The sequence below is a fragment of the Erinaceus europaeus genome, chromosome 6 (assembly GCF_950295315.1).
Source record: "Erinaceus europaeus chromosome 6, mEriEur2.1, whole genome shotgun sequence".
In the NCBI taxonomy this organism is placed as follows: Eukaryota; Metazoa; Chordata; class Mammalia; order Eulipotyphla; family Erinaceidae; genus Erinaceus; species Erinaceus europaeus.
In genome coordinates, this window is record NC_080167.1 from 72,160,816 (window position 1) to 72,183,812 (window position 22,997).

At 48.6% G+C, this 22,997-nt stretch overlaps 1 protein-coding gene across 6 annotated transcripts in view; it reads left to right on the plus strand.

The window, feature by feature from the left end:
- EPC1 (enhancer of polycomb homolog 1) overlaps positions 1-12,622 on the plus strand; it is a 77,371-nt gene extending 64,749 nt beyond the window's left edge. For 4 of the 6 annotated variants that reach the window (XM_060192508.1, XM_060192507.1, XM_060192505.1 and 1 more), the window contains exons 11-14: positions 5,728-5,846; positions 6,851-6,992; positions 7,076-7,439; positions 11,272-12,622. In XM_060192508.1, the coding sequence (XP_060048491.1) occupies positions 5,728-5,846; positions 6,851-6,992; positions 7,076-7,439; positions 11,272-11,347 (701 nt within the window). In that variant the 3' untranslated portion in view covers positions 11,348-12,622. Of the gene's footprint in view, positions 1-5,727; positions 5,847-5,891; positions 5,988-6,850; positions 6,993-7,075; positions 7,440-11,271 lie in introns of those variants that run through there. The other 2 variants (XM_007536464.3, XM_060192509.1) reach the window with 2 other exon arrangements.
- The last annotated feature ends 10,375 nt before the right edge of the window (positions 12,623-22,997 follow it).

Consider the following 22,997-nt stretch of genomic DNA (forward strand, 5'->3'; position numbering starts at 1 on the left):
GCCTGCACCATGAATCCACCGCTCCTGGAGGCCATTGTTTTCCCCCTTTTGTTGCCCTTGTTGTTGTAGCCTCGTTGTGGTTATTATTATTACCATTGTTGATGTTGTTCATTGTTGGATAGGACAGAGAGAAATGGAGAGAGGAGGGGAAGACAGAGGGGAAGAGAAAGACAGACACCTGCAGACCTGCTTCACCGCCTGGGAAGCGACTCCCCTGCAGGTGGGGAGCCAGGGACTCGAACCGGGATCCTTACGCCAGTCCTTGCACTTTGTGCCACGTGCGCTTAACCCACTGCGCCACCGCCCAACTCCCAAAATTTTCTTATAAACCATCTCTTGTGGAAAGTCCTGCCTGCACTGGTCTACAGTCCCAGGTTAAATACCTCACCTTGATCAGTATAACTGTAGCTCATTTTTTACTCCATGAAACCAGACTGTTTGGTACTTAGCCGAGAAATCTGATCCAGTGTGGCTTGCCGAGCCTGTTGTGAAAGATGGGTGTCAGCCATATGGCACGTGCAGAAAGATTTCCAGATTCTGTCGCTGTGCTGACTGGGCAAAATATCTGCTCTGAGCTACTGGTCACATACTCGGCTCAGTGTGACCATTTTCCGTTATTTTTTTTTTCCAAGAATTTTAAACTTTATTCTGGAAAACTGAGAACATTTACATGTTAAGCCAAGAGAGAAAGAGAAAAAAAGAGTAGGGCAGAGAGAGAGGCCCCCAGAGCTCTTACTCACATGTTAATGGGGTGCTTACCTAGGGCTCAGAGAGAGAGAGAGAGAGAAAGAAGAAAGAGAAGCGCAAGGGCTCCTGTTCACATACAGACGTGGGCAGACAGAAAAAACAGGTGTTTTTTTTTTCTTGCCTCCAGGGTTATTGCTGGAGCGAATCCACTGCTCCTGGAGGCAATTTTTCTCCCTTTGGTTGCCCTTGTTTTATCGGTGTTGTGGTTATTATTGTTGTTGTTAATGGTGTCATTGTTAATGATGTCGTTGTTGACTAGGACAGAGAGAAATGGAGAGAGGAGGGGGAGAGAAAGACAGACACCTGCAGATCTGCTTCACCACTGGTAAAGTGACTCCCCTGCAGGTGGGGTGCTGGGGGCTCGAACCAGGATCCTTCTGCTTTCCACCATGTGCAGTTAACCCGCTGCACTACCGCCCAACCCCCACTAGTTATTATTTTAAAAGAGTATTTCACACTGTGATATAAGATGACCTTCCAAGCTGATTTTTACTTTTCTGAAAAAGCCACCTAGGGGCCTGGTGGTGGTGCACCTACTTGAGCACACACATCACAGTACATAAGGACCCAGGTTCAAGCCCCTGGTGAAACAGATCTAAGTGTCTGACTTCATTCAGTTGACCTCACTTTAACGTGACATTTTAATCTTAGTCTGGAAGGGGGTGCTAGGGGCCATGAAGGCAGGCAGGTGGCCATGTTCTGGAGCCCAGGCTCAAGCCCCGCCATGCCTACAGCTTTTTCAGCAGAGGGGCAGTGCTGCAGGTGTGTCCCGCCCTCCCCCACCCTGATTTCTCTTTCTCTAAGAACAGTGGGAGACTCGGTCAGTGGACATAGTACAGTTGTCATGTAGGCACCAAGCCCCATTTATAACCCTGCTGGGGAAAAAAGAATTATTTGAACACTGAATGTGAATATTTTTTCCGAACCAGTGATCCATAAATGTTGATTTTGTAAATCTGTGGGACCTTAATCCTTATCCAAAGTTCAGATTTAAAAGTCACTCAAGGAGGGTTGGTCGGTAGCACAGTGGTTAAACGCGGGTGGCGCAAAGCGCAAGGACCGGTGCAAGGATCCCGGTTCAAGCCCCCGACTCCTCACCTGCAGGGGGTCACTTCACAGGCGGTGAAGCAGGTCTGCAGGCGTCTGTCTCCCTCTCTGTCCTCCCTTCCTCTCTTGATTTTTCTCTGTCCTACCCAACAACGATAAACAACAAGGGCAACAAAAGGGTAAAATGGCCTCCAGGAGCAATGGATTCAAGGTTAGGCACCCAGCCCCAGCGACAGCACTGGAGGCAGATAAAAGAGAAAAGCCACTCAGGCCAGATTGACTCCATGGTTCTTGCTGCACCGAGTGAGTCATTGCAGGCTGTGTTTTCAGACTGAGCTCTGGATTTCTGGATTGCTGGTGAGCGTTAGCTCCAAACTGTGGATTCTCAGGGGCCAGGCAGCGGCACGCCTGGTTGAGCACCCACATCACAGTGCGCAAGCATCCAGGTGCGAGCCCTGGTTCCCATGGGCGGGGAAACAGGGCTGCAGGTATTTCTCTGTCTCTTTCCCTCTATCTCTCTCTTCCCCTGATTTCTCTCGTCTCTGTCCAATAAATAAAATATATTTTAAAAACAAGCCATCAGTTCTCTGAAGGAAGAGAGAGAGGAAGTACACATTAAGCAAAACACACACTGGAAGCCCAGACTCCGTCAAGTGCGTGTTTGTCTTTTCATTAGTGTCGACCCTCCCACCTCCATCTTGCACATTTCTCTTTCATTCCCTCCAGCAGCAGGAAGAGATGTGAGGCGGCAGGCAGTCTGCTCATCTGTGAGCTGGTGGGGACATCGCTCTGTTTCACAGTAGTCTCCTTTGTCAAAAAGTGAACTTAAAATCATAGATTAATTCACCTACTTGCTACTCTGGAGAAACTGGAAACTGGAAAAAACCACCGAGACAGTAGCAATGAGGGCAAATTCGACGCCTTTCAAAATCAGGGCCTGCTACCTTTGAGGATGTTTTGCAGAAAGTTTATTAGTTAGAATGTTGTAAACCAACATTAAATCAAAGGGATTAATAAAAAAAAAAAAAGATGAGAGCATTTGGGTAGGGGAGACAGCTGAATAGTTATGCAGACAACCTCCTGTGTGTGAGGCTCCCAGGTCCCAAGTTCAATCCCCCGCAGCACCATCAGCCAAAGAGCTGAGCAGTGCTCTGGAGTAAAGAAAAACTTTTAAAAAGACCTTTGTCTATGTGCTAGAACTAAATGTTGTCTCCTCGAGGAAGAAGTATACAGGCTCCTGTGTGGTATGCTGGATAAGTTCTCTTGTTCTCCAGCATGTGGCCCTGAGAGGTGCTGGTGCTCAGCCTTCCCCTCTCCTGAGACTCCTGTTGGCAGGGTGGTTTATAGGCACTGGATTCACACTCTTGATGCATAGAGCCGCACCTTGCCTCAGAAGTTGAGTGAGCCATTGCTACTAGAAAATCATGTAGCAAGTATGCAAAAAAAAAAAAAAAAGAAAAAAGAAAATTCAGAACCTGCTCACTGGTTGGATAACGAAACCCAGTTTATAAGCCCCTTCCTCCCTTCGTGAAAGAAGCCTCAGTGTGTCTCTTTCAGTCTCTCTCCCTCTTGCCCACCCCCCTCCATTCTCTCTCTCTGCCTCTATTGGAAAGAAAAGAATATTCAAAACTTAGGCAACTTTAGGAAATTAAAGCATAAGTCTCAAAAAACATCAGCAAGACTCTGCTAAATGAAGGGAAGCTCTTAAGATTTAAGCAGCAGCTTTCTGTGAGTTCTTTGATGAACCCACAGGGTGACTATTATGTTAACTAAAAGTAGAACTGATTTTTATAGATTTTCTTCAGTTTATGAAACAGCGTATTTCTGTTACCTGTGAAAGTTCTGTTTACACAGTTATTTTTGTTAATAGTTAGTTTATCCTGTTCTCAGTAAGTCTTCTGTTGAATTCAGACCTGAGAGTTACAAAGGTAGGGAGAGAATTTCCTCAAAAGAGAAATACCTACTAAGCAGATTCATCACACAAAATAAAACAAGTAGAATTTTTCCAATAATTATGTTTTGTTTTGTTTTGTTTTTTGTTCATGTTTTTGTTCATGTAGCCCAAGACCTTAGTTTAGCTCAAGTATAAGATAGTGATTACTGGGAGTCGGGCAGTAGCATAGTGGGTTAAGTGCAGGTGACGCAAAGTGCAAGGACCAGCATAAGAATCCCGGTTCGAGCCCCCGGCTCCCCACCTGCAGGGGAGTCGCTTCACAGGTGGTGAAGCAGGTCTGCAGGTGTCTGTCTTTCCTCCTCTCTGTCTTCCCCTCCTCTCTCCATTTCTCTCTGTCCTATCCAACAACGACATCGATAACAACAATAACTACAACAACAATGAAAAACAAGGGCAACAAAAGGGGAAATAAATAAGTATAAAAAAATTTTAAATATATTAATTAAAAAAAGACAGTGATTACTTCTGGGGTGATGTTTTCTAGATTTTACTTGGAGGTTTTTCTGACTTATTCAAAAGCATTATTTTTTCCCTAAAACATAAGCCCCCCCAAAAAAAATTTTTTTGTAGTTTAGCAGAGTTGTATCATGGGAGGTAGAAAAGACTTCTCATGAATTACAAGTGAAATTTTTAAAATTCAGGGAACTGATAGTCTAATTGAATCACCAAAATGAAATTAAAGACAACAACAAACTAGGTAACGAGGGTATTCTACACTGGTGAACTTTGTGGTTTCGAGATCTCCTGGAACCTAGGACTGATTGCATGATAACCCCTCTCCTTTTTATTTTTTGGGTTTTTTTTTTTAATGTTTATTTCCTTTTGTTGCCCTTGCTGTTTTATTGTTGTAGTTATTGTTGTCGTTGTTGGAGAGGACAGAGAGAAATGGAGAGAGGGAGGGGAAGACAGACACCTGCAGACCTTCTTCACCGCTTGTGAAGCGACTCCCCTGCAGGTGGGGAGCCAGGGGCTCGAACCAGGATCCTTACGCTGGTCCTTGCGCTTTGCGCCACGTGCGCTTAACCCACTGCGCTACCGCCCGCCTCCCTCCTTTTTACTTTCAATCCCTTGGAATAATTCCTACCCAAACATTAGCGGCTTCTTAAGCCTTTAAAGCCAGACATTATAATTGTACTTGCTCTTTCCCCCTTTTTTAAATTGGCAAAAGGAAAAAGGTTTTCTGTTTTATAAGATGGCTCACACTTTTTTGGGGGGGTAATAAATGAATTTTTTGTTTGTTTGTTTTTTAGAATTGAGCTCTCCATAGACAAACATAAGTAGCATAACACAGTGTCTTTCCTCAGACATCCTTCTGTTCAGTAAACCAGCTTAAACAACTCCATTGTTATTGACTGGATTTTTTCCAGGTGGGTTGATGGGGTGGGGGACATTAACTAACCTTAAGATTTAGAACCTCTTTTCTTCCTGCTAAACTTAGAGAATAGATTCTTTTTTAAAAATATATTTATTTATTTATTCCATGTTGTTGCCCTGAGAATAGATTCTTTTTAAAAAAAAAAAAAAGTAAAAAAAGCTTTTTGTTTTGTGGAGAGGAAGTACGTGAATTAAGTAGAATTAGGAAGTACTTCCGTGAGACCTGCCAGGGACCGCCTGGGAGCACTGGGGCAGTGACACGAGTAAAACTAGAAGCCGGCCGTTGGTTACTAGGTTTCTTCTCCAAGCTCGGTGCACGTCGTAGACTCTGAAAGTCGCTCTTTTCTTCCCTGTCTGCTGTGCCCACACAAGTCAGGGCTTCATATGAATCAGGGTGCTGGAACTTGGAAAGTGAGCGGCTCTCTCCTGTGTCTCAACTTAGCAAGCTGGATCTCCCTTTGGCTCAAGCCTCCCTTACCAAACGCAGCTGTAGCAAAGTGCCGAATTTCCGTTCGGCGTGATCTGTAGAGTCTTTGTCGGGCTTTGTAAGACGACGTACGAGGTAGCCGTGCGTGCCGCCAAACCCTCTCTCCTTTTCCACTCAGCGTTCACAGCCGAGCAGTACCAGCACCACCAGCAGCAGCTGGCACTGATGCAGAAGCAGCAGCTGGCACAGACCCAGCAACAGCAAGCCAGCAGCAACTCCTCCACCAACACGTCACAGGTGAGGGGCTAGCCTGCCTTATGAGTACCCCTCCTTGTTCCCCAGCTGCGGTCATAACCTTGCGTCTAACCAGCAGAGCAGTGTTCCCGCCTGAATCCACACCGTAGCCAGTCTGTACAGGGTTTAGGAAGAACAGAGCAGGTGAGTGTGGAAGCTGCTGTCTTTGCTCCCTTCTTAAAAAGTAGAGTTCAATGAGGCGGGGCCCCTATGTACTTCTGAAATCTGTAACTCCATCCAGCTTGTTGCTGTGGGCATAAAACTGTTAAAGGGATAGAGTGGGGTGCATTGCAGCAAGGCACGGGGCTCTGGGGAAGGTATGGAGTGGTGATGGCATTGGGGTCCTCGTGAACCCCCAGTAAATAGATTAGAGGTTACATGTGAAAAAGTCCTATACTGAAAACAGCCTTCTGTACCAGTCAAAGGAGTCAGCATTAAACCTGAATCATGAGAAACGTTGGCCATTTAAAAGTATTTAAGACTTGAGACTGAGCTGTGTCTAGGCATCTCAGAGAGAACATTCAAGAAGCCTTTTAATGTAGCCTGTGGTGGTGTGATGTTAATGACTCCCATTTCTGAAAGGACACTTCCCTTGTCCTCCTGAGGGGTTTGGCCTGGTGTGTGAGTGTGAGTGTGAGTGTGTGTGAGAGTGTGTGTGTGTGTGTGTGTGTGTCTGTGTGTGTGTGTGTGTGTGTGTCTGTGTGTGTGTTGGCAGATGACTGGAATGTTTGGCAAGTATATTATTTGTCCGACACAGGCATTGGCAGTTGACTGCCCACATCATAGATGTATCACTGTACCTATTAATACATTATCAGATCTGAAGATCAAAATTCACAATCCTGGAGGCATACTGTTGTTTATAGTTTCTAAAACTGAGGTGAAGCTGTTTCAATGGTTTGCCACTTTGGCCTGTATTCAGACTGATCGTAGTCTGTCCACGTAGCTTGAAAGTTGGCTTGAGACTAAGTGATACAGATTCCGATTCTTACGTGTTCTCTTTTTAGGGTTTTGTTTCCAAGACTTTGGATTCCGCTAGTGCTCAGTTTGCTGCTTCTGCTTTGGTGACATCAGAGCAGCTGATGGGGTTCAAGATGAAAGATGATGTGGTGCTTGGAATTGGGGTGAATGGTGTCCTTCCAGCCTCAGGTAAGGAAGAGGCACTTGTGTGGCTTCTGTTTAAGCCAGAGGTGCGGGTTCGGTTCCTGACGTGCCGCTGCTTCTGTCTGCAGGAGTCTACAAGGGCTTACACCTCAGCAGTACCACACCTGCCGCACTTGTCCATACAAATCCGTCCACAGCAGCTTCCACTTTGTTGCAGCCTTCAAACCTGACACAGACATCAGCTTCCCACAGTGCGCTGAGCCACCAGGTCCCTGCCTCCAACTCCACAACAACTCAGGTTCTGATTGGGAACAACATCCGCCTGACCGTCCCCTCGTCGGTGGCCACTGTAAACTCTCTTGCCCCCATAAACGCACGACACATACCCAGGACGTTAAGTGCTGTCCCGTCGTCTGCCTTAAAGCTGGCCACCGCAGCCAACTGTCAAGTCTCCAAGGTCCCGTCTTCGTCTTCTGTGGATTCAGTCCCAAGGTGAGTGAGTAATTAGCTCAAGCCCCAAGTCGCTGGGGAGTCTGGAGCCCGACTGACTTCGACTATCTGCTCTCCGCTGCCGATTCCCGTTACTGCTCTCTGCTGCCGATTCCCGTTACTTTACATCTGATGCCAGGGAGTGATCCCAGCGCCGCCCACAAGCACCCTGGGTTCCGTGCCTGCATTTTCTGCACTTTCAGAGGGAGAGGTGGTCTGCGGTGCTCCATGGGCTGTGGGGCTCCTTCCCCCCCATACCCCCCCCATCCAGAAACTCAAACCCAGAGCCTTTCCTGTGGTGATGAGACGTGTGCTCCACTGGGTGGACTGGCTCCTTCCCGGCGCCTTATGTGTGTGTTACTTTCTTCTCTTTTCTCTTTTTTTTTTGGAATATTTATTTATTTACTCGTTTGTTGCCCTTGTTGTTTTATTGTTGTTATTGATGTCGTCATTGTTGGATAAGACAGAGAGAAATGGAGAGAGGAGGGGAAGACAGAGAGGGAGAGAAAGACAGACACTTGCAGACCTGCTTCACCGCCTGTGAAGCAACTCCCCTGCAGGTGGGGAGCCGGGGGCTCAAACCGGGATCCTTACGCCGGTCCCTGCGCTTTGCGCCACGTGCACTCAACCCGCTGCGCTACCGCCCGACCCCCCTCTTCTCTTTTCTTTTTGCTCCACCAGGGTTACCCCTGGGGCTCGATGCTGGCACTATGAACTCACCGCTACAGTGGCCATTTTTCTTTTTTTTTTTTTCCTTCCTATTTTATTAGGATAGAAAGAAATTGAGAGGGGAGGGAACGAGAAAGATAACCAAGTGATGCACCTGATTAAGCGCACACATCACAGTGTGCAAGGACATGGGTTCAAGCCCCCCGCCCCTCAGTCCCCACCTGCAGGAGGAAAGTTTCACAAGTGGTGAAGCAGGGCTGTGGGTGTCTCTCTGTCTCTCTCCCTCTATTTTCCCCTCCCCTCTTTTTTTTTAACCACTGATAAGCCCTGACTTATGCCTCAGACATGAGTCTCTTTGCATAACCATTACGCTCTCTACCCTCACCCTGAATTTCTGTCTGTCTGTCTGTCTGTATCCAGTAATAAATGAAAACAAGCACAAAAGACAGATACTTGCAGACCTGCTTCACTGCTCGTGAAGTCCCTATGCGCTCAACCAGGTGTGCCACTTCCTGCCCCTACACCATCTGTTCTTTCTATGTTTGACAAGCATCGATGGGAAGTGATTTCTTTCTTTTTTTTTTTTTTTTTTACCTCCAGGATCATTGCTGGGGCTCAGTGCCTGCACCATGAATCCACTGCTCCTGGAGGCCATTTTTCCCCGTTTTGTTGCCCTTGTTGTTGTAGCCTTGTTGTGGTTATCGTTGTTGTTGTTGTTGATGTCGTCCGTTGTTGGATAGGACAGAGAGAAATGGAGAGAGGAGGGGAAGACGGGGATTGAAAGACAGACACCTGCAGACCTGCTTCACCACCTGTGAAGTGACTCCCCTGCAGGGGCTCGAACCGAGATCCTTACGATGGTCCTTGCACTTTGCGCCACGTGCGCTTAACCCGCTGCGCTACCGCCCAACCCCTGATGGGAAGTGATTTCTTACGTATTCAAGCACTAAGCAGATGAATGTTGTACTTTGTTACTATTGAGAGTTTGAACTGTATTCTGTAGTGAATATTGCATATATAATTCGAACACCTTCCTTAGAACTTTTATAATGATCTCTCGTTTCTATTCTATTTTGAATGTCTGAGTTATCTCTAAAGTTTCATTTGCCATTTCTTCCGTAGCTTGTACAAAGAGAGCCTACCATAGTTTTTTTAATTATTTTGAATGAAGGGTACAGAAAGATACCAAAGCACTGTTGAGCTCTGGCTTATGGCAGGGTGTGGGATTGGACCTGGGGCTGCAGAGCCTCTGGCGTGCAGTGTCTGTCCGTGGAGCCTCACGCTGTCGGATTCCCCACCTCAGTCTGCATGCTTAGTGGTTCTTAGAAATGCAGACTTGTGGGCCTGGCCGAGGTCTCCTGTATTGACTTCACTCCTTAGGATTCAGCAAACACTTCTAATAGTTATTAAAATTCTGCTGTTTACCAAGTTCAGTGGGGAAAACAAGAAGAGGAAGACAAGGCATTTGTAGTTTCTAGGGACACGTTTTGGAGATGGCACAAGGCATCTCGTGCTTGTCAGATTAATTCTGTAGAATCTGGCTGTGACTTTAGTACCCAGACTATTTTCAAGCCAGGGGTGGTAGGAAATGTCCTGCAAGCAAGAGAAGATTTGATCCGACGGGTACTTAGTCGGACAAAGAAGAAGGGGCTTTGGGGAGGTGTCCGTGTTCTCACAAGTTAGCGGGTGAGCTAGAGGTTTCGGGAAGTGGAAGTGACGTGAGGGTGGTGAACGGGAGCCAGTCCTGAAGACGTGTGTGTGGGGAGGGGGTGACCCGAGCAGCAGGGTGTGAAGCAACAGGCTGCAGCCAGCGGTTCCACACCCATCGGCTGTTCAACGCCGCACAGTTACTGCTCCCTTCTGGATCTAGCGATCATTCGTGCGGTCTAGCTAGTTGCCAGCATGCGTGCATGCCTACTTATCAGGCATGTGATCCTCAGTCTAGCTAGTCGCACGCATGTGTGCATGCCTACTTATCAGGCACATGATCCCCGGTCTAGCTAGTTGCCAGCATGCATGCATGCCTACTTATCAGGCACATGATCCTCTTGCTGGGCGCTGACTGAACCTGTGGTCCCTCTTAGTCACCTACTTCGCCCACTTTTTATTTTGCCTCCATGGTTATTGCTGGGGCCCCATGAATCTACTGATCCTGGAGGCTATTTTTCCCTTTTGTTGCCTTTGTTCTTTATCGTTGTTATTATTGTTGTTATTGCTGTCGTTGTTGGATAGGACAGAGAAGTTGAGAGAGGAGGAAAAGACAGACACCTGCAGACCTGCTTCACCGCTTGTGAGGCGACTCCCCTGCAGGTGGGGAGCTGGGGGGCTTGAACCAGGATCCTTCACACTTTGTCTAGAAAGCCCTGGCCTAGCATCCTGACTGAACGTCACATTTGTAACTTTTTAGAACTCTTTTTTTTTAAATATTTATTTATTCCCTTTTGTTGTCCTTGTTGTTTTATTGTTTTTGTTACTGATGTCATTTTGTTGTTGGATAGGACAGAGAGAAATGGAGAGAGGAGGGGAAGACAGAGGGGGAGAGAAAGACAGACACCTGCAGACCTGCTTCACCGCCTATGAAGCGACCCCCCTGCAGGTGGGGAGCCGGGGGCTCGAACCGGGATCCCTACGCCAGTCCTTGCGCTTGGCGCCACATGCACTTAACCCGTTATGCTACTACCCGACTCCCATAACTTTTTTTTTTAATGGGATTAGTGGTTTACAGTAGATAAAGTTGTTGGTGCATGTGTAAAGTTTCTCACTTTTCTGCAAAACACTGTCACCCCCAGCCTAGGGTCCACCGTCAGCACTGGGACCTGAGACACACCCCCACCATGGGTCCCTTTCCTGGGAGCAGTTTTTTAGAACTCTTAAGAAACATGGAATAGAGGAAACAGTGGGAACTGAACTGAAACTTGGGGGGTGTATATTTAACGTGCAGGTTGCTCGAGTGCTGACAGCATTTGTTAGGAGAAGAGTTGGCTGTGGGGTCAGGTGGTCTCTGCTGGCTCCCGGTCACGGCTTTCTGGCAATGGGCAGTCGAGGCTCAGCTTTCTCCCAGGCTAGCTTCTCCCCAGAGGCAAACTCAAAAGAAGCCCTTTTTCTTTCAAGGTGGGAAGATCGTCTCAATGATAAGTGTGTGCTAACCTACTGGCCTCTATCTCAGCAGGGAAAACCACGAGTCGGAGAAGCCAGCACTCAACAACATAGCAGACAACACAGTCGCCATGGAGGTGACGTAGCTCTGCGGGATGGGGCCGCGGCCCGGGACTGGACTCGGTGCTCTGCATCCGCAGCATTGGGACGCAGCACACACGCTTCTGTGGCAGCTGTGGGGACTGGGCGGCGACGCGCACCTCCCTGCTTCAAGTTCCTTTTCTTACTGTTCATAGGAAGAATCAGCACCTGTAAATTAAGAATACAGCCACTCTGTACAGTACCGCATATTTGTAATTCCCCTGTATATATGTTACTTGAACACCGAACGTTCATTCGTGATGCTTTGCACTTGGGGTGGGTGGGAGGGACAGCGGCTGCGACGGGAGTGAGGCGTGAGGTGAGCGCCTGCCTGCCTGCCTGCGGGCGGCGTGCGACATGTGCATGGTGCGGGACCTGCTGTTGGCCTATTTATTGTGTCGTGTTTACAGGTTTTGTACACTGTACCTTCATTGGTCCCTGTGCTGTAGTAAATGTGTTAGGTAGCTGTGACTCCTTGGTATTTTGTAAATGGTGTAACATAACTTGGTTCCCCTCTGGGTCCCTGAGTTTTCTGTGTATCATGTGAAAAAAAAGAAATGGTGACATACATACAGGATTTTACAAAAAAAAAAAAAAAAAGAAAAGAAAAAAAAGGCATCAGTTTTTTTTAAATGGGGAATGTACTGTTGAAGGGGGGTCTTCCTGGCCACTACCGTTGGGACAAGCAACAGGCTGAGGTGAGTCTCTGGAGTCTCCCTCCCGCCGCTGCCACAGAGCCGGGCACCGGCACTTCAGCACTGACGCTCCCCGCCGCCCTGCACAGCCCCCAGCCCCTCCCTCCACACCAAAAAGTGTTGAATCAAGTCTGCAAACGGAGTCCTTACAACTGGAGTTTATGTTGTCTTGCCCTTTTTTAGCACAAAAAAAAAAATTGTACTTTTTTATCGTCGAATTGTTTAAAAGACTTCCTTCTTTACTTGTTCTGACGCAAAGGATCTGAGGGAGAAGAATGCAGTAATTGCTGTGCGTGCATCATCATTCCAGTTTCTAAAGACAGCCAGCCAGCTTTTTTCCTTTTAAGATTCTCCAGAAGGCTGCAAGGCCAGAACCACACATATCGGGTGCCTTCCTTTGGAAATATTGACTTCTCTTCTGTGAAGAGAATGGTACTTAACAGACTACTACTAGTGCTTTGGCAGTTCCGAAGTCTGAATGCCCAGTCCAGCGGCAAACATCCTTAAGGTTTTTAATCCCACCTGGAAAAATTGTGATAGAATTCTCACAAAATAAACCCAGGGCATTACATGTTGACAAACTAATGTGTAGTGGTCTTTTGCTTTTATTTTCAACCCAAGAGCCTTTGTGTCACCAGTCCTTAACGTCCAGGCGCAGAGGGGGACGTGGCAACGCTAGTGGTGACTGACTGCCCCGGGGGTCAGCCGTGTCCACTGGCGCCGTAGGGCCCACGGCAGGTGAAAACTCTCTCCTGGAGTTTGTCCCAGCACCGGGCAGCTGACCAAAGCTAGTGAAGAGAAGAAGTCAGGTTGTGCTGAGGGTAAGAACCAGGGTGGTGGCCACAGGAGGGTGGTCAGGAAGGGCCCCAAGGTGAGCAGGGCTGGCCAGGCTGTGACAGGAAGCCTGCGGGTGGTCCTGGGGTTGGGGGGTGGGGTGACAGCAGGAGGCCATCCCATCTCGGTGAGGGGCTGTGCTCGGGCCAAGACGGTGACAGGTCCAAACTCTTGTCGGGGGGCACTCAGGGAAACGTCTCGTGAGCAGAGTGAGGGTGCCACCATGCTGCCCGGCCACAGCGCACTGTGGGGAGCAGGTAGGCTTGCGGGTAGGGCCGCAGAAGGTTGTGGAACTCACGCAGGCCCGGCCAGACATCTAAAGGGAAGTCAGTCGTCCTCCGTGGAGATGAAGTCACCAGGCTTGAGTCGGGGGGGAGGCCACACCACTCAGCGTGGGGTAGCGTCTTGGGCTGATGTTACCGATTGGATGTCTTAAGTCACTTTGCACTTTTTAGAGAACTTTCTGAAAGTTCCAGCTTGGAGAATCACTTTTGTTTGACCTGCTTTACGCTCCTTCAGTGAAGAAGACACAAGAAGCTGCTTTAGAATGCTGAACCCTGAAGGGACCGGGCGGTGGTGCACCTGGCTGAGTGCTCACATCACAGTGCATGAGGACTCGGGTTCAAGCCCTCGGACCCCACCTGCAGGGGGAAGCTTCACCAGTGATGATGCAGGGCGGCAGGTGTCTCTGTCTCTCCCTCTTTGTCTCCAGTGAATAAAAATATTTTTTTAAAAAGCATTAAGAAAAAATAATTCTGGGAGTTGGGCAGTAACACAGAGGGTTAACCACACGTGGCACAAAGCGCAAGGACGGGCGTAAGGATCCCGGTTCGAGCCCCCGGCTCCCCACCTGCAGGGGAGTCGCTTCACAGGCGGTGAAGCAGGTCTGCAGGTGTCTGTCTGTCTCTCAACTAAAGTGTCCACTTGGGAGCAGTCCGGATAGAGACGACTCGGGGCCCAGGTGACTGCAGGTCACCCACCCAGTGCGAGCACCACACAGGAGCACCGTGGGGCTGAGGGGAACTCCACAGGCAGGAGGGAGCATGGTGGCTGGAGTGTGTCCGTCTCCGGGCCGCAGCTCTGTCCCTGACTCCACAAGGGGAAGCAGAGTGGAGGCACCAAGCATCGAACCAGCACCACAGAGTAAGAGTTCAAAGTGAGACCTGGGTAAAGCCAGTGGGAACTGCGCACCCCAAACCTCTCCAAGCAAGTCTGTGCTGAGGGCACGTTGGCCAAATGGCTTGAGAGGCAGGGAAGCTGGCTCGGCTCAGGCCCAGCCCGGGGTTGGCAACAGGGATCGAGGGAGCTGGGGAGCCGAACCTTGTGCCATTTCTTCTCTGACCACAGCTGTGAGAGGCAGAGAAAATACACAGCAATACCATTTATTGAGTTTGTTTTTCATTTTTATTGCCAGCAGGGTTATCTATCACAGGCTCAGTGCCTGCACTGCAAATCCACTGTTTCAGGTGGCTGTTTCTTACTGTTTTTTCCCCTTTCTATTTGTTTATATTTATTTATTTATTCCCTTTTATTGCCCTTGTTGTGGTTATTATTGTTATTGTTAATGTCATTGTTGGATAGGACAGAGAGAAATGGAGAAGGGGAAGACAGAGGGGGAGAGAAAGACAGACACCTGCAGACCTGCTTCACCGCCTGTGAAGCGACTCCCCTGCAGGTGGGGAGCCGGGGGCTCGAACCGGGATCTTTACACCAGTCCTTGTGCTTTGTGCCACCTGTGCTGAACCTGCTGTGCTACCACCCGACTCCTTCCCCTTTCTATTTTTATTTATTTATTTATTTATTTTTCAATTTTTTTTTTTTTTTTACCAGAGCACTGCTCAGCTCTGGCTTATGGTGGTGCAAGGGATTGAACCTGAGACTTTGGAGCCTCAGGCATGAGAATCTCTTTGCATAACCATTATGCTATCTACCCCTGCCCTTATTTATTTATTTTTTAAATGTGTATATTTTGACCAGGGAGATAACTATTTTTTAATTTTATTTAGATTTTAATACCTTTAATTTACTTTATAATACTCTTTTTTATTTATTTATTTATGAGCAAGATAGGAGGAGAGAAAGAACCAGTCATCACTCTGGTACATGTGCTGCCGGGGATCAAACTCAGGACCTCATGCCTGAGAGTCCAGTGCCTTAGCCACTGCACCACCTCCCGGACCACTCTATTTTTATTTGCTAGAACAGAGACCGGAGACAGACCTGCAGACCAGCTTCACCACTCAGGAAGCTTCCCCCTGCAGGTGGGGACGAGGGCCTTGAACCCAAGTCCCAAATGTGTGATAACGTGTGCTCGACCACCATCCGACCCCCTCATTCACTTTTTCAAAAAAATAGATTTATTCCCTTTTGTTGTCTTTTTGTTGTAGTTATTATTGTTATTGATGTTGTTGGATAGGACAGAGAGAAATGGAGAGAGGAGGGGAAGACAGAGAGGGGGAGAGAAAGACAGACACCTGCAGACCTGCTTCACCGCCTGTGAAGCGACTCCCCTGCAGGTCGGGAGCCGGGGGCTCGAACCGGGATCCTTACGCCGGTCCTTATGCCACCTGTGCTTAACACGCTGCGCTACCGCCCGACTCCCTGATTCAACAAATACTTTAACTCTGCAGGTACCACAGTAGATGTTGGAGCCACGATCATCCAAGTCCCTGCCTTGACGTAGCTAGTGTTCTCATAGGATATGCACTGAAAGCAACTAAGCAAAATTAGACAGACAAGATGCTAAATGCCAAGCCAGGATGTGGGCTCAATCCCCTGGCGCTACAAGCTGTGGCGACTGCTGCAGGCAACTCCGTCTCTCGTCTCTCTGTTTCTGTCTCTACTGGGGAGAAGCAGAGAAAATGGCCACGGGGTTCAGGGAGTCATAAAGGCACCGATCCAGCAATAACCATGGTGACAGAAAACCAAAAATAATAAAACTGGAACTGATTAAAGGCAAGCCAGAGCTATCTGGCTCGCGATGTTTTTTTTTTTTTTTTTTAATTTATTTCCTTTTTGTTGCCCTTGTTTTATTGTTGTTGTAGTTATTACGCGATTTTTTTAAAAGGAGTTCCAGAAGCCAGCTCTGGGAAGTATGAAACAAATTCTTGGAGGAATTGGCTAATTCCTTCTTTGTTCAGTGTATATTCTGGAAGGGAAAATAAGGTAAAAAGCCAAAAGAAAATGTTTCATGTAAGCTAATGTGAGATGGGACATTTGAAGGAGAATTGTCGAGAGCCACCTGCACCCAGTGACTTAAAGCGTTAGTCTTTATCACAGAGTAGATTTCTGGTGGCACATCCGTCCTGCAGGTGCAGTAATAATCACCATAAACACCCCACCTGCAGGGGAGGCGCTTCACAGGCGGTGAAGCAGGTCTGCAGGTGTCTGTCTTTCTCTCGCCCTCTGTCTTCCCCTCCTCTCTCCATTTCTCTCTGACACCCACACTCTGCCCTGAGCTGAGTGTCACCCACACTCTGCCCTGAGCTGAGTGACACCCACACTCTGCCCTGAGCTGAGTGACCCCCACACTCTGCCCTGAGCTGAGTGACACCCACACTCTCCCCTGAGCTGAGTGACACCCACACTCTGCCCTGAGCTGAGTGACACCCACACTCTGCCTTGAGCTGAGTGACACCCACACTCTGCCCTGAGCTGAGTGTCACCCACACTCTCCCCTGAGCTGAGTGACACCTACACTCTCCCCTGAGCTGAGTGACACCCACACTCTGCCCTGAGCTGAGTGACACCCACACTCTCGGGAGCTGAGGGCCTGGCATGCCGGCTTGCGCCCGAGACAAAGTCTGTGAGGGGATTTCACTGGGCAGGCTGCTGGCATGCTTCCTTCCTTTTATTATTGGGAGGTGAATGTTCAGAGTGTAGTTGTTGGCACATGGGTACAATTTCCTGTCTCAGAAGTGTCTGGAAACACTCTCACCCCACCTTAAGTCCTTTTCTTTCCGTTTCTTTCTTTCTTTCTTTTTTTTTTTTTGGTTTTCTTTTTTTAAAGAAATTACTGGGGGCCCGGCAGTGGTGCATTGGGTTAAGCACTCGTCGTCTGAAGCACAAGGCATATTCAAAGAACCCAGTTTGAGCCCCTGGCTCCCACACCAAGGGGGTGACTTCACAAGTGGTGAAGCAGGTCTGCAGGTGTCTCTCTCCCCTCCTTATCTATCTTCCCATCCCCTCTCAATTTCTCTCTGTCCTAGCCTACAAAATGTAAAAAGAAAAAAAAGTCCCCAGGAGCAGTGGATTCATAGGCTGGCACTGAGCCCCAGTGATAATCCTAGTGGAAAAAAACATTATCTGGTAGGGGTAGATAATGGTTCTTCAAAGAGACTTTCATGCCTGAGGCTCCAAAGTCCCAGGTTCAATCCCCCACAAAACCATAAGCCAGAGCTGAGCAGAGTCCTGGTTAAAAATAATAACAGTAATAATAATAATAAAATAAAATATCTATGCCCTTCCCCTAATTATTTATTTATGGGATAGAGACAGCCAGCAATTGAGGGAGAAGGAGGAGACAGAGAGGGAGAGAGGGACAGAGAGACACCTGCAGCCCTGCTTCACCACTCGCGAAGCTTTCCTCCTGCAGGTGGGGACCAGGGGCTTGAACCCAGGTCCTTGAACATTGTAACGTGTCCTCAACCAGAGACACCACCACCGGCCCCGCCTGGGTCCTTTCCCACCGCCATGCACCAGAGCCCTAAGGCCTCCCCCCTGCATAATTCCTAGTCTAGCTCAGAGACACAGGAGAGAGATCTCTAGTTCATCTGTTTAGCAGAGAGAGGAACCATAATAGGAAGCCGTACCAGAGGGCCTCACTCACTCTGGCTCAGTAGCTCAGGCTTTTGGGGACTGAAACGGAACACTTTCCGTGGTGACACGCCCACCGACCACTCCAAAGCGGACCCCAAAATGCTCCACCCCACATGACGATGATCCGACAGGCTTAGTGAAACACTGTTCTCCTCTCTACCAGAAAAGAATGGCGGGCCGGACTGCGCAACCAAGACCACACCTGGAGGGTTACAACCCAGAACGATTCATCTCTTGCCGGCCTGAGGCAACTACTCCAGCCATGACTTCTAGGTTGATTCTAATTCTTGCTACCCTGATGAATCCAGTCTGCCAGATTTGAAGCAAACAGCGCTTTTTGCTCTTGAGAATAATCCCTGGAGATAATTTCTAACTGCAAGTTCAAAGAACTATGCAAAACTTGATATTTCGTGGTCCGGGAGGTGGCACAGTGGATAAAGCGCTCTCAAGGATCAGGTCCTGAGTTTGATCCCCAGCAGCACATGTACCAGAGTGATGTCTGGCTCTTTCTCTCCTCCTAGCTTTCTCATCAATTAGTAAATAAAGCATTTTTTGGGGGGGGGGAGCATTTATTTTTTTATTATTTTTTTTTGTTGGATAGGACAGAGAAATGGAGAGAGGAGGGGAGGACAGAGAGGGGGAGAGAAAGATAGACACCTGCAGACCTGATAAAGCATTTTTTTAAAAAGAACAGACATTTCTGGGAGTTCCTTCAGCAAGGTTTGCCCTTTGATCAACTTTGTCAGTTGGGTGATTTTATTACTCCTGCAAGGTTCTTCCTAAGAGCCCTGGTGGCAATGCAGTAAACGGCCTGATGGAAAGATAACCAGGAGGCTTCCAGTTGACTGCCCTCTCCCTGGGGTAGGAACCTGTTTTTATCTCGCCCAGAAAGTTCATGGGAACATGCCATTCTGTTCCTGGTGAGCGCCCTCTCTGCAAAAGGTTATTGACAAAGCTTGAACAGAGGAGCCCTGGGTCACAAAGCTGCTAAGATCTATGAAATGTGTCCATTAGAAGTCAAAGATTTGGGAGTCGGGCGGTAGCGCAGCGGGCTAAGTGCAGGTGGCACAAAGCACAGGGACCGGCGTAACGATCTCAGTTCGAGCCCCCGGCTCCCCACCTGCAGGGGAGTCGCTTCACAGGCGGTGAAGCAGGTCTGCGGGTGTCTATCTTTCTCTTCCCCTCTCTGTCTTCCCCTCCTCTCTCCATTTCTCTCTGTCCTATCCAACAATGACGACATCAAATAACAACTACAATAATGAAACATCAAGGGCAACAAAAGGGAATAAATAAATAAAATAAATGTTAAAAATTAAATAAATAAATAAAAGATTTTAAAAAAAGAAGAAGTCAAAGATTTGTGGTCCGGCAGTGGTAAAGCTTTGGATTCTCAAGCATGAGGTCCCGAGTTCGATCTCCGGCAGCACACGTGCCAGAGTGATGTCTGATTCTTTCTCTCTCCTCCTATCTTTCTCAGAAATAAATAAAATCTTTAAAAAAAAAAAAAAAGAAGTAAAAGATTTTCCATATAAATGTGGCAAAGCAGAGCTTGAAGATACGGGGCCGGATGGTGATGCACCTGGTTAAGTGCTCACATCACGGTGCGCAAGGACCCGGGCCCCCACCTGCAGGGGGACGGATTCATGAGTGGTGAAGCAGGGCTGCAGGTGTCTCTCTGTCTCTTTCTCTCTCTGTTTCCCTTTCCCCTTTCAATTTATGTCTCTATCCAATAATAAATAAATAATATTGGGGGCTGGGTGGTAGCAGCAGGTTAAGCGCATGTGGCGCAAAGCACAAGGACCGGCGTAAGGATCCCGGTTCGAGCCCCCTGGCTCCCCACCTGCAGGGGAGTCGCTTCACAGGTGGTGAAGCAGGTCTGCAGGTGTCTGTCTTTCTCTCCCCCTCTGTCTTCCCCTCCTTTCTCCATTTCTCTGTCCTATCCAAAAACGACAATAGCAATGGCAACAATAATAATAACGACACCAAGGACAACAAAATGAGAAAAACAGCTTCCAGGAGCAGTGGATTCCTAGTGCAGGCACTGAGTCCCAGCGATAATCCTGGAGGCCTAAATAAATAAGTAAATAAATAACATTAAGATAAGAAAACAAAAAGAGCGGGAGTCGGGCTGTAGCGCAGCGGGTTAAGTGCAGGTGGCGCAAAGTGCAAGGACCGGCATAAGGATCCCGGTTCAAGCCCCCGGCTCCCCACCTGCAGGGGAGTCGCTGCACAGGCGGTGAAGCAGGTCTGCAGGTGTCTGTCTTTCTCTCCTCCTCTCTGTCTTCCCCTCCTCTCTCCATTTCTCTCTGTCCTATCCAACAACGACAACAACAATAATAACTACAATAAAACAACAAGGGCAACAAAAGGGAATAAATAAATAAAATAAATATTAAAAAGAAAAGAAAAGAAAAGAAAAGAAAAAGAGCATCTGAAGAGACATCAACAGGAAGGAGCTGTGAGTACTTGTTTTTCTCTGAAGTCTCCAAGTGGTAGGGATGTTTCTGCAGGAGTGCACTGTGCTAGGACCTTACACGTGAAGACCTCACTGCAGCTGGGGTGTTACTTCTTTTCTTTTCTTTTTTTTTTTTTTTGCTTGTTAGCTTGTTTGTCTCTTTATTCTTTTTTAATTTCAGAGAGCAGGGGGAGGAGAGACAGCACAGCATCAGACAGCCCCACTGTGAGTGATCTCCCGGCCATCTGCCCCTTTCTCTGCAGACACACTGTGCACTTCCACGGGGTGCCCACGAGAGGGCAGGCTTGTCACGGTCGCCACTGTCACAGCCTTGGCCCAGCAGGGCAGTGCGGGGGGGGGGGGGGGGGGGGGGGGGGGGTTTTCCGTGACACCCACAGAGTCAGCACCTCAGCGAGCTCCCAGGTGTCTGCGTGCGCACTGAAGCCTGAGGTGTGCTGGGCCCGCCTGAGAGCTCACTCACCTGTCACCTGAAGAGCTCCCGTTCTGTCTGTCACAAGAGGCAGCTTTCCGCTAGGCCACTGCCTGGGAGCTGTGATCCCCCCCCCCCTCTGTCTCTCTCTCTCTCTCTGGCACTGCCTGGGAGCTGTGATCCCCCTCTTTCTCTCTCTCTCTCTCTCTCTGGCACTGCCTGGGAGCTGTGATCCCCCTCTTTCTCTCTCTCTTTCTCTCTCTCTCTCTGGCACTGCCTGGGAGCTGTGATTCCCCCCCCCCTCTCTGGCACTGCCTGGGAGCTGTGATCCCCCTCTTTCTCTCTCTCTCTCCCTTTATCTCTTTTTAAAATCTCCTTCCTTTTTATCTTATTTTCCTTATTTATTTATTTTTGCTTGTTAGTTTTGCCTCCAGGGTTATCGCTGGGGCTCGGTGCCTGCACTATGAATCCACTGTTCCTGGAGGCCATTCCCCCCCCATTTTTTTGCCCTTGTTGTTGTTAATAATAACAATAATAATACTGTTATTGTTATCATTGTAGTTGGACAGGACAAAGAGAAATGGAGAGAGGAGGGGAAGACAGAGAGGGGGAAAGAAAAACACCTGTAGACCTGCTTCACCGCCTGTGAAGCGACTCCCCTGCAGGTGGGGAGCTGGGGCTCGAACCAGGATCCTTACGCCAGTCCTTGTGCTTTGCGCCACCTGCGCTTAACCCGCTGCGCTCCTGCCTGGGCCTCTACTTATTTATTTTAATGAGAGAGATACAGAGTGAAAGGTACAGGAAGCTAAACAGAGAGGGACCAGAGCCCCTCTCAGCTCTGGCTTATGGTGGTGCTGGGAATTGAAACTGGGGCACTTGATGCCTTAAGCATGAAAGTCTTTTTGCATAACCATTATGCTGTCTCCCCAGCCCTCTCTCTCCCTCTTTGTCTCTCTCTTCGTGTCTCCCTCTCTCTCTGTGTCTCCCTCCCTCATTCCTCTCAGTTGGCCCAGAGCAGTGACTCCCCAGTGATGACCAAATACAAGGATGAAAACTGAGAAGCGTCTGGGCCAGTGCTGCCAGTGCAAGCTCGCACTCCTCCCCAGGAGTCAGGCCCCACCATCCACTCGCCATCTTCTTCATCTTTTATTATTATTTTTTCAAAAGAATTGTTACTTCAGATGCTACCATGACGCCACCCTGACCTCCCTGGACAGACGCCCTCACCCATGTGTCCTGGAGCCTCCCCTTCCCAGAGCCCTGCCCCACTAGGGACAGACAGACACAGGCTGGGGGTGTGGATCCACCTGCCAACACCCATGTCCAGCGGAGAAGCAACTACAGAAGCCAGAACTCCCACCTTCTGCACCCCATAAGGAATTTGGGTCCATGCTCCCAGAGGGATAGAGAACAGGGAAGCTTCCAATGGAGGGGACGGGACAGGGAGCTCTGGGGGTGGGAACTGTGTGGAGTCATACTCCTCTTATCCTATGGTCTTGATGATATCTTTTTATTTTATAAATAAAAATTTTAAAGCAGTTATTACTTTTTTTTCATATTTATTTATTTATTTATTTATTTTTCTTTTGTTGCCCTTGTTGGTTTTTATTGTGGTTGTAGTCATTATTGTTGTTATTGATGTCGTCGTTGTTGGATAGGACAGAGAGAAATGGAGAGAGGAGGGGAAGACAGAGAGGGGGAGAGAAAGACAGACACCTGCAGACCTGCTTCACCGCCTGTGAAGTGACTCCCCTGCAGGTGGGGAGCCAGGGGCTTGAAGCAGGATTCTTATGCTGGTCCTTGGCGCTTTGCACCACCTGCGCTTAACCCGCTGAGCTACCTCCTGACTCCCGGCAGTTATTACTTTTTGTGGTCAAACTATCCTTTACTGAAGCACCTTCTTCTGTAATTTTTAAATAAACATTTATTTATTTATTGAAGAGAGAGAGAAAAATGTACAAAGAAGGGAGAAATAGAGAGAGACAGACAGATACCTGCAGCCCTGCTTCATCACTTGTGAAGCTTCCCCTCTGCAGGTGGGGGCCAGGGGCTTGAACCGGAGACCTCGTGCACTGGAAACACATGCACTCAAGCAGGCGCACCGCCACCCGGCCCCCGTCTCCATCGTCATCGTCGTCACCGCTGTGTTCACCCACGGTTCACAGCGGGCCGCGGGCTGCCTCTGCTTCTCCGTGACGGGTGGGACGGGGCGAGGGAGAAGCAGGGCGGGCTGTTCTCTCTGTAGACGCACAGCTGCTCCTCTCCCTCCATTTTCAAAAGCAGCCCGGGCAGCTGTTTCGGCTCACTCGCGTTTCCGTGAGATGAGAAAGGAGACCCAGTTTTCCATTCATGGGGAACAGCTGCTTTTCAAAGTGTTTACTGCTGAGGTCACACGTCCAAGGAAGATGTGGCTCTTGGTAGAA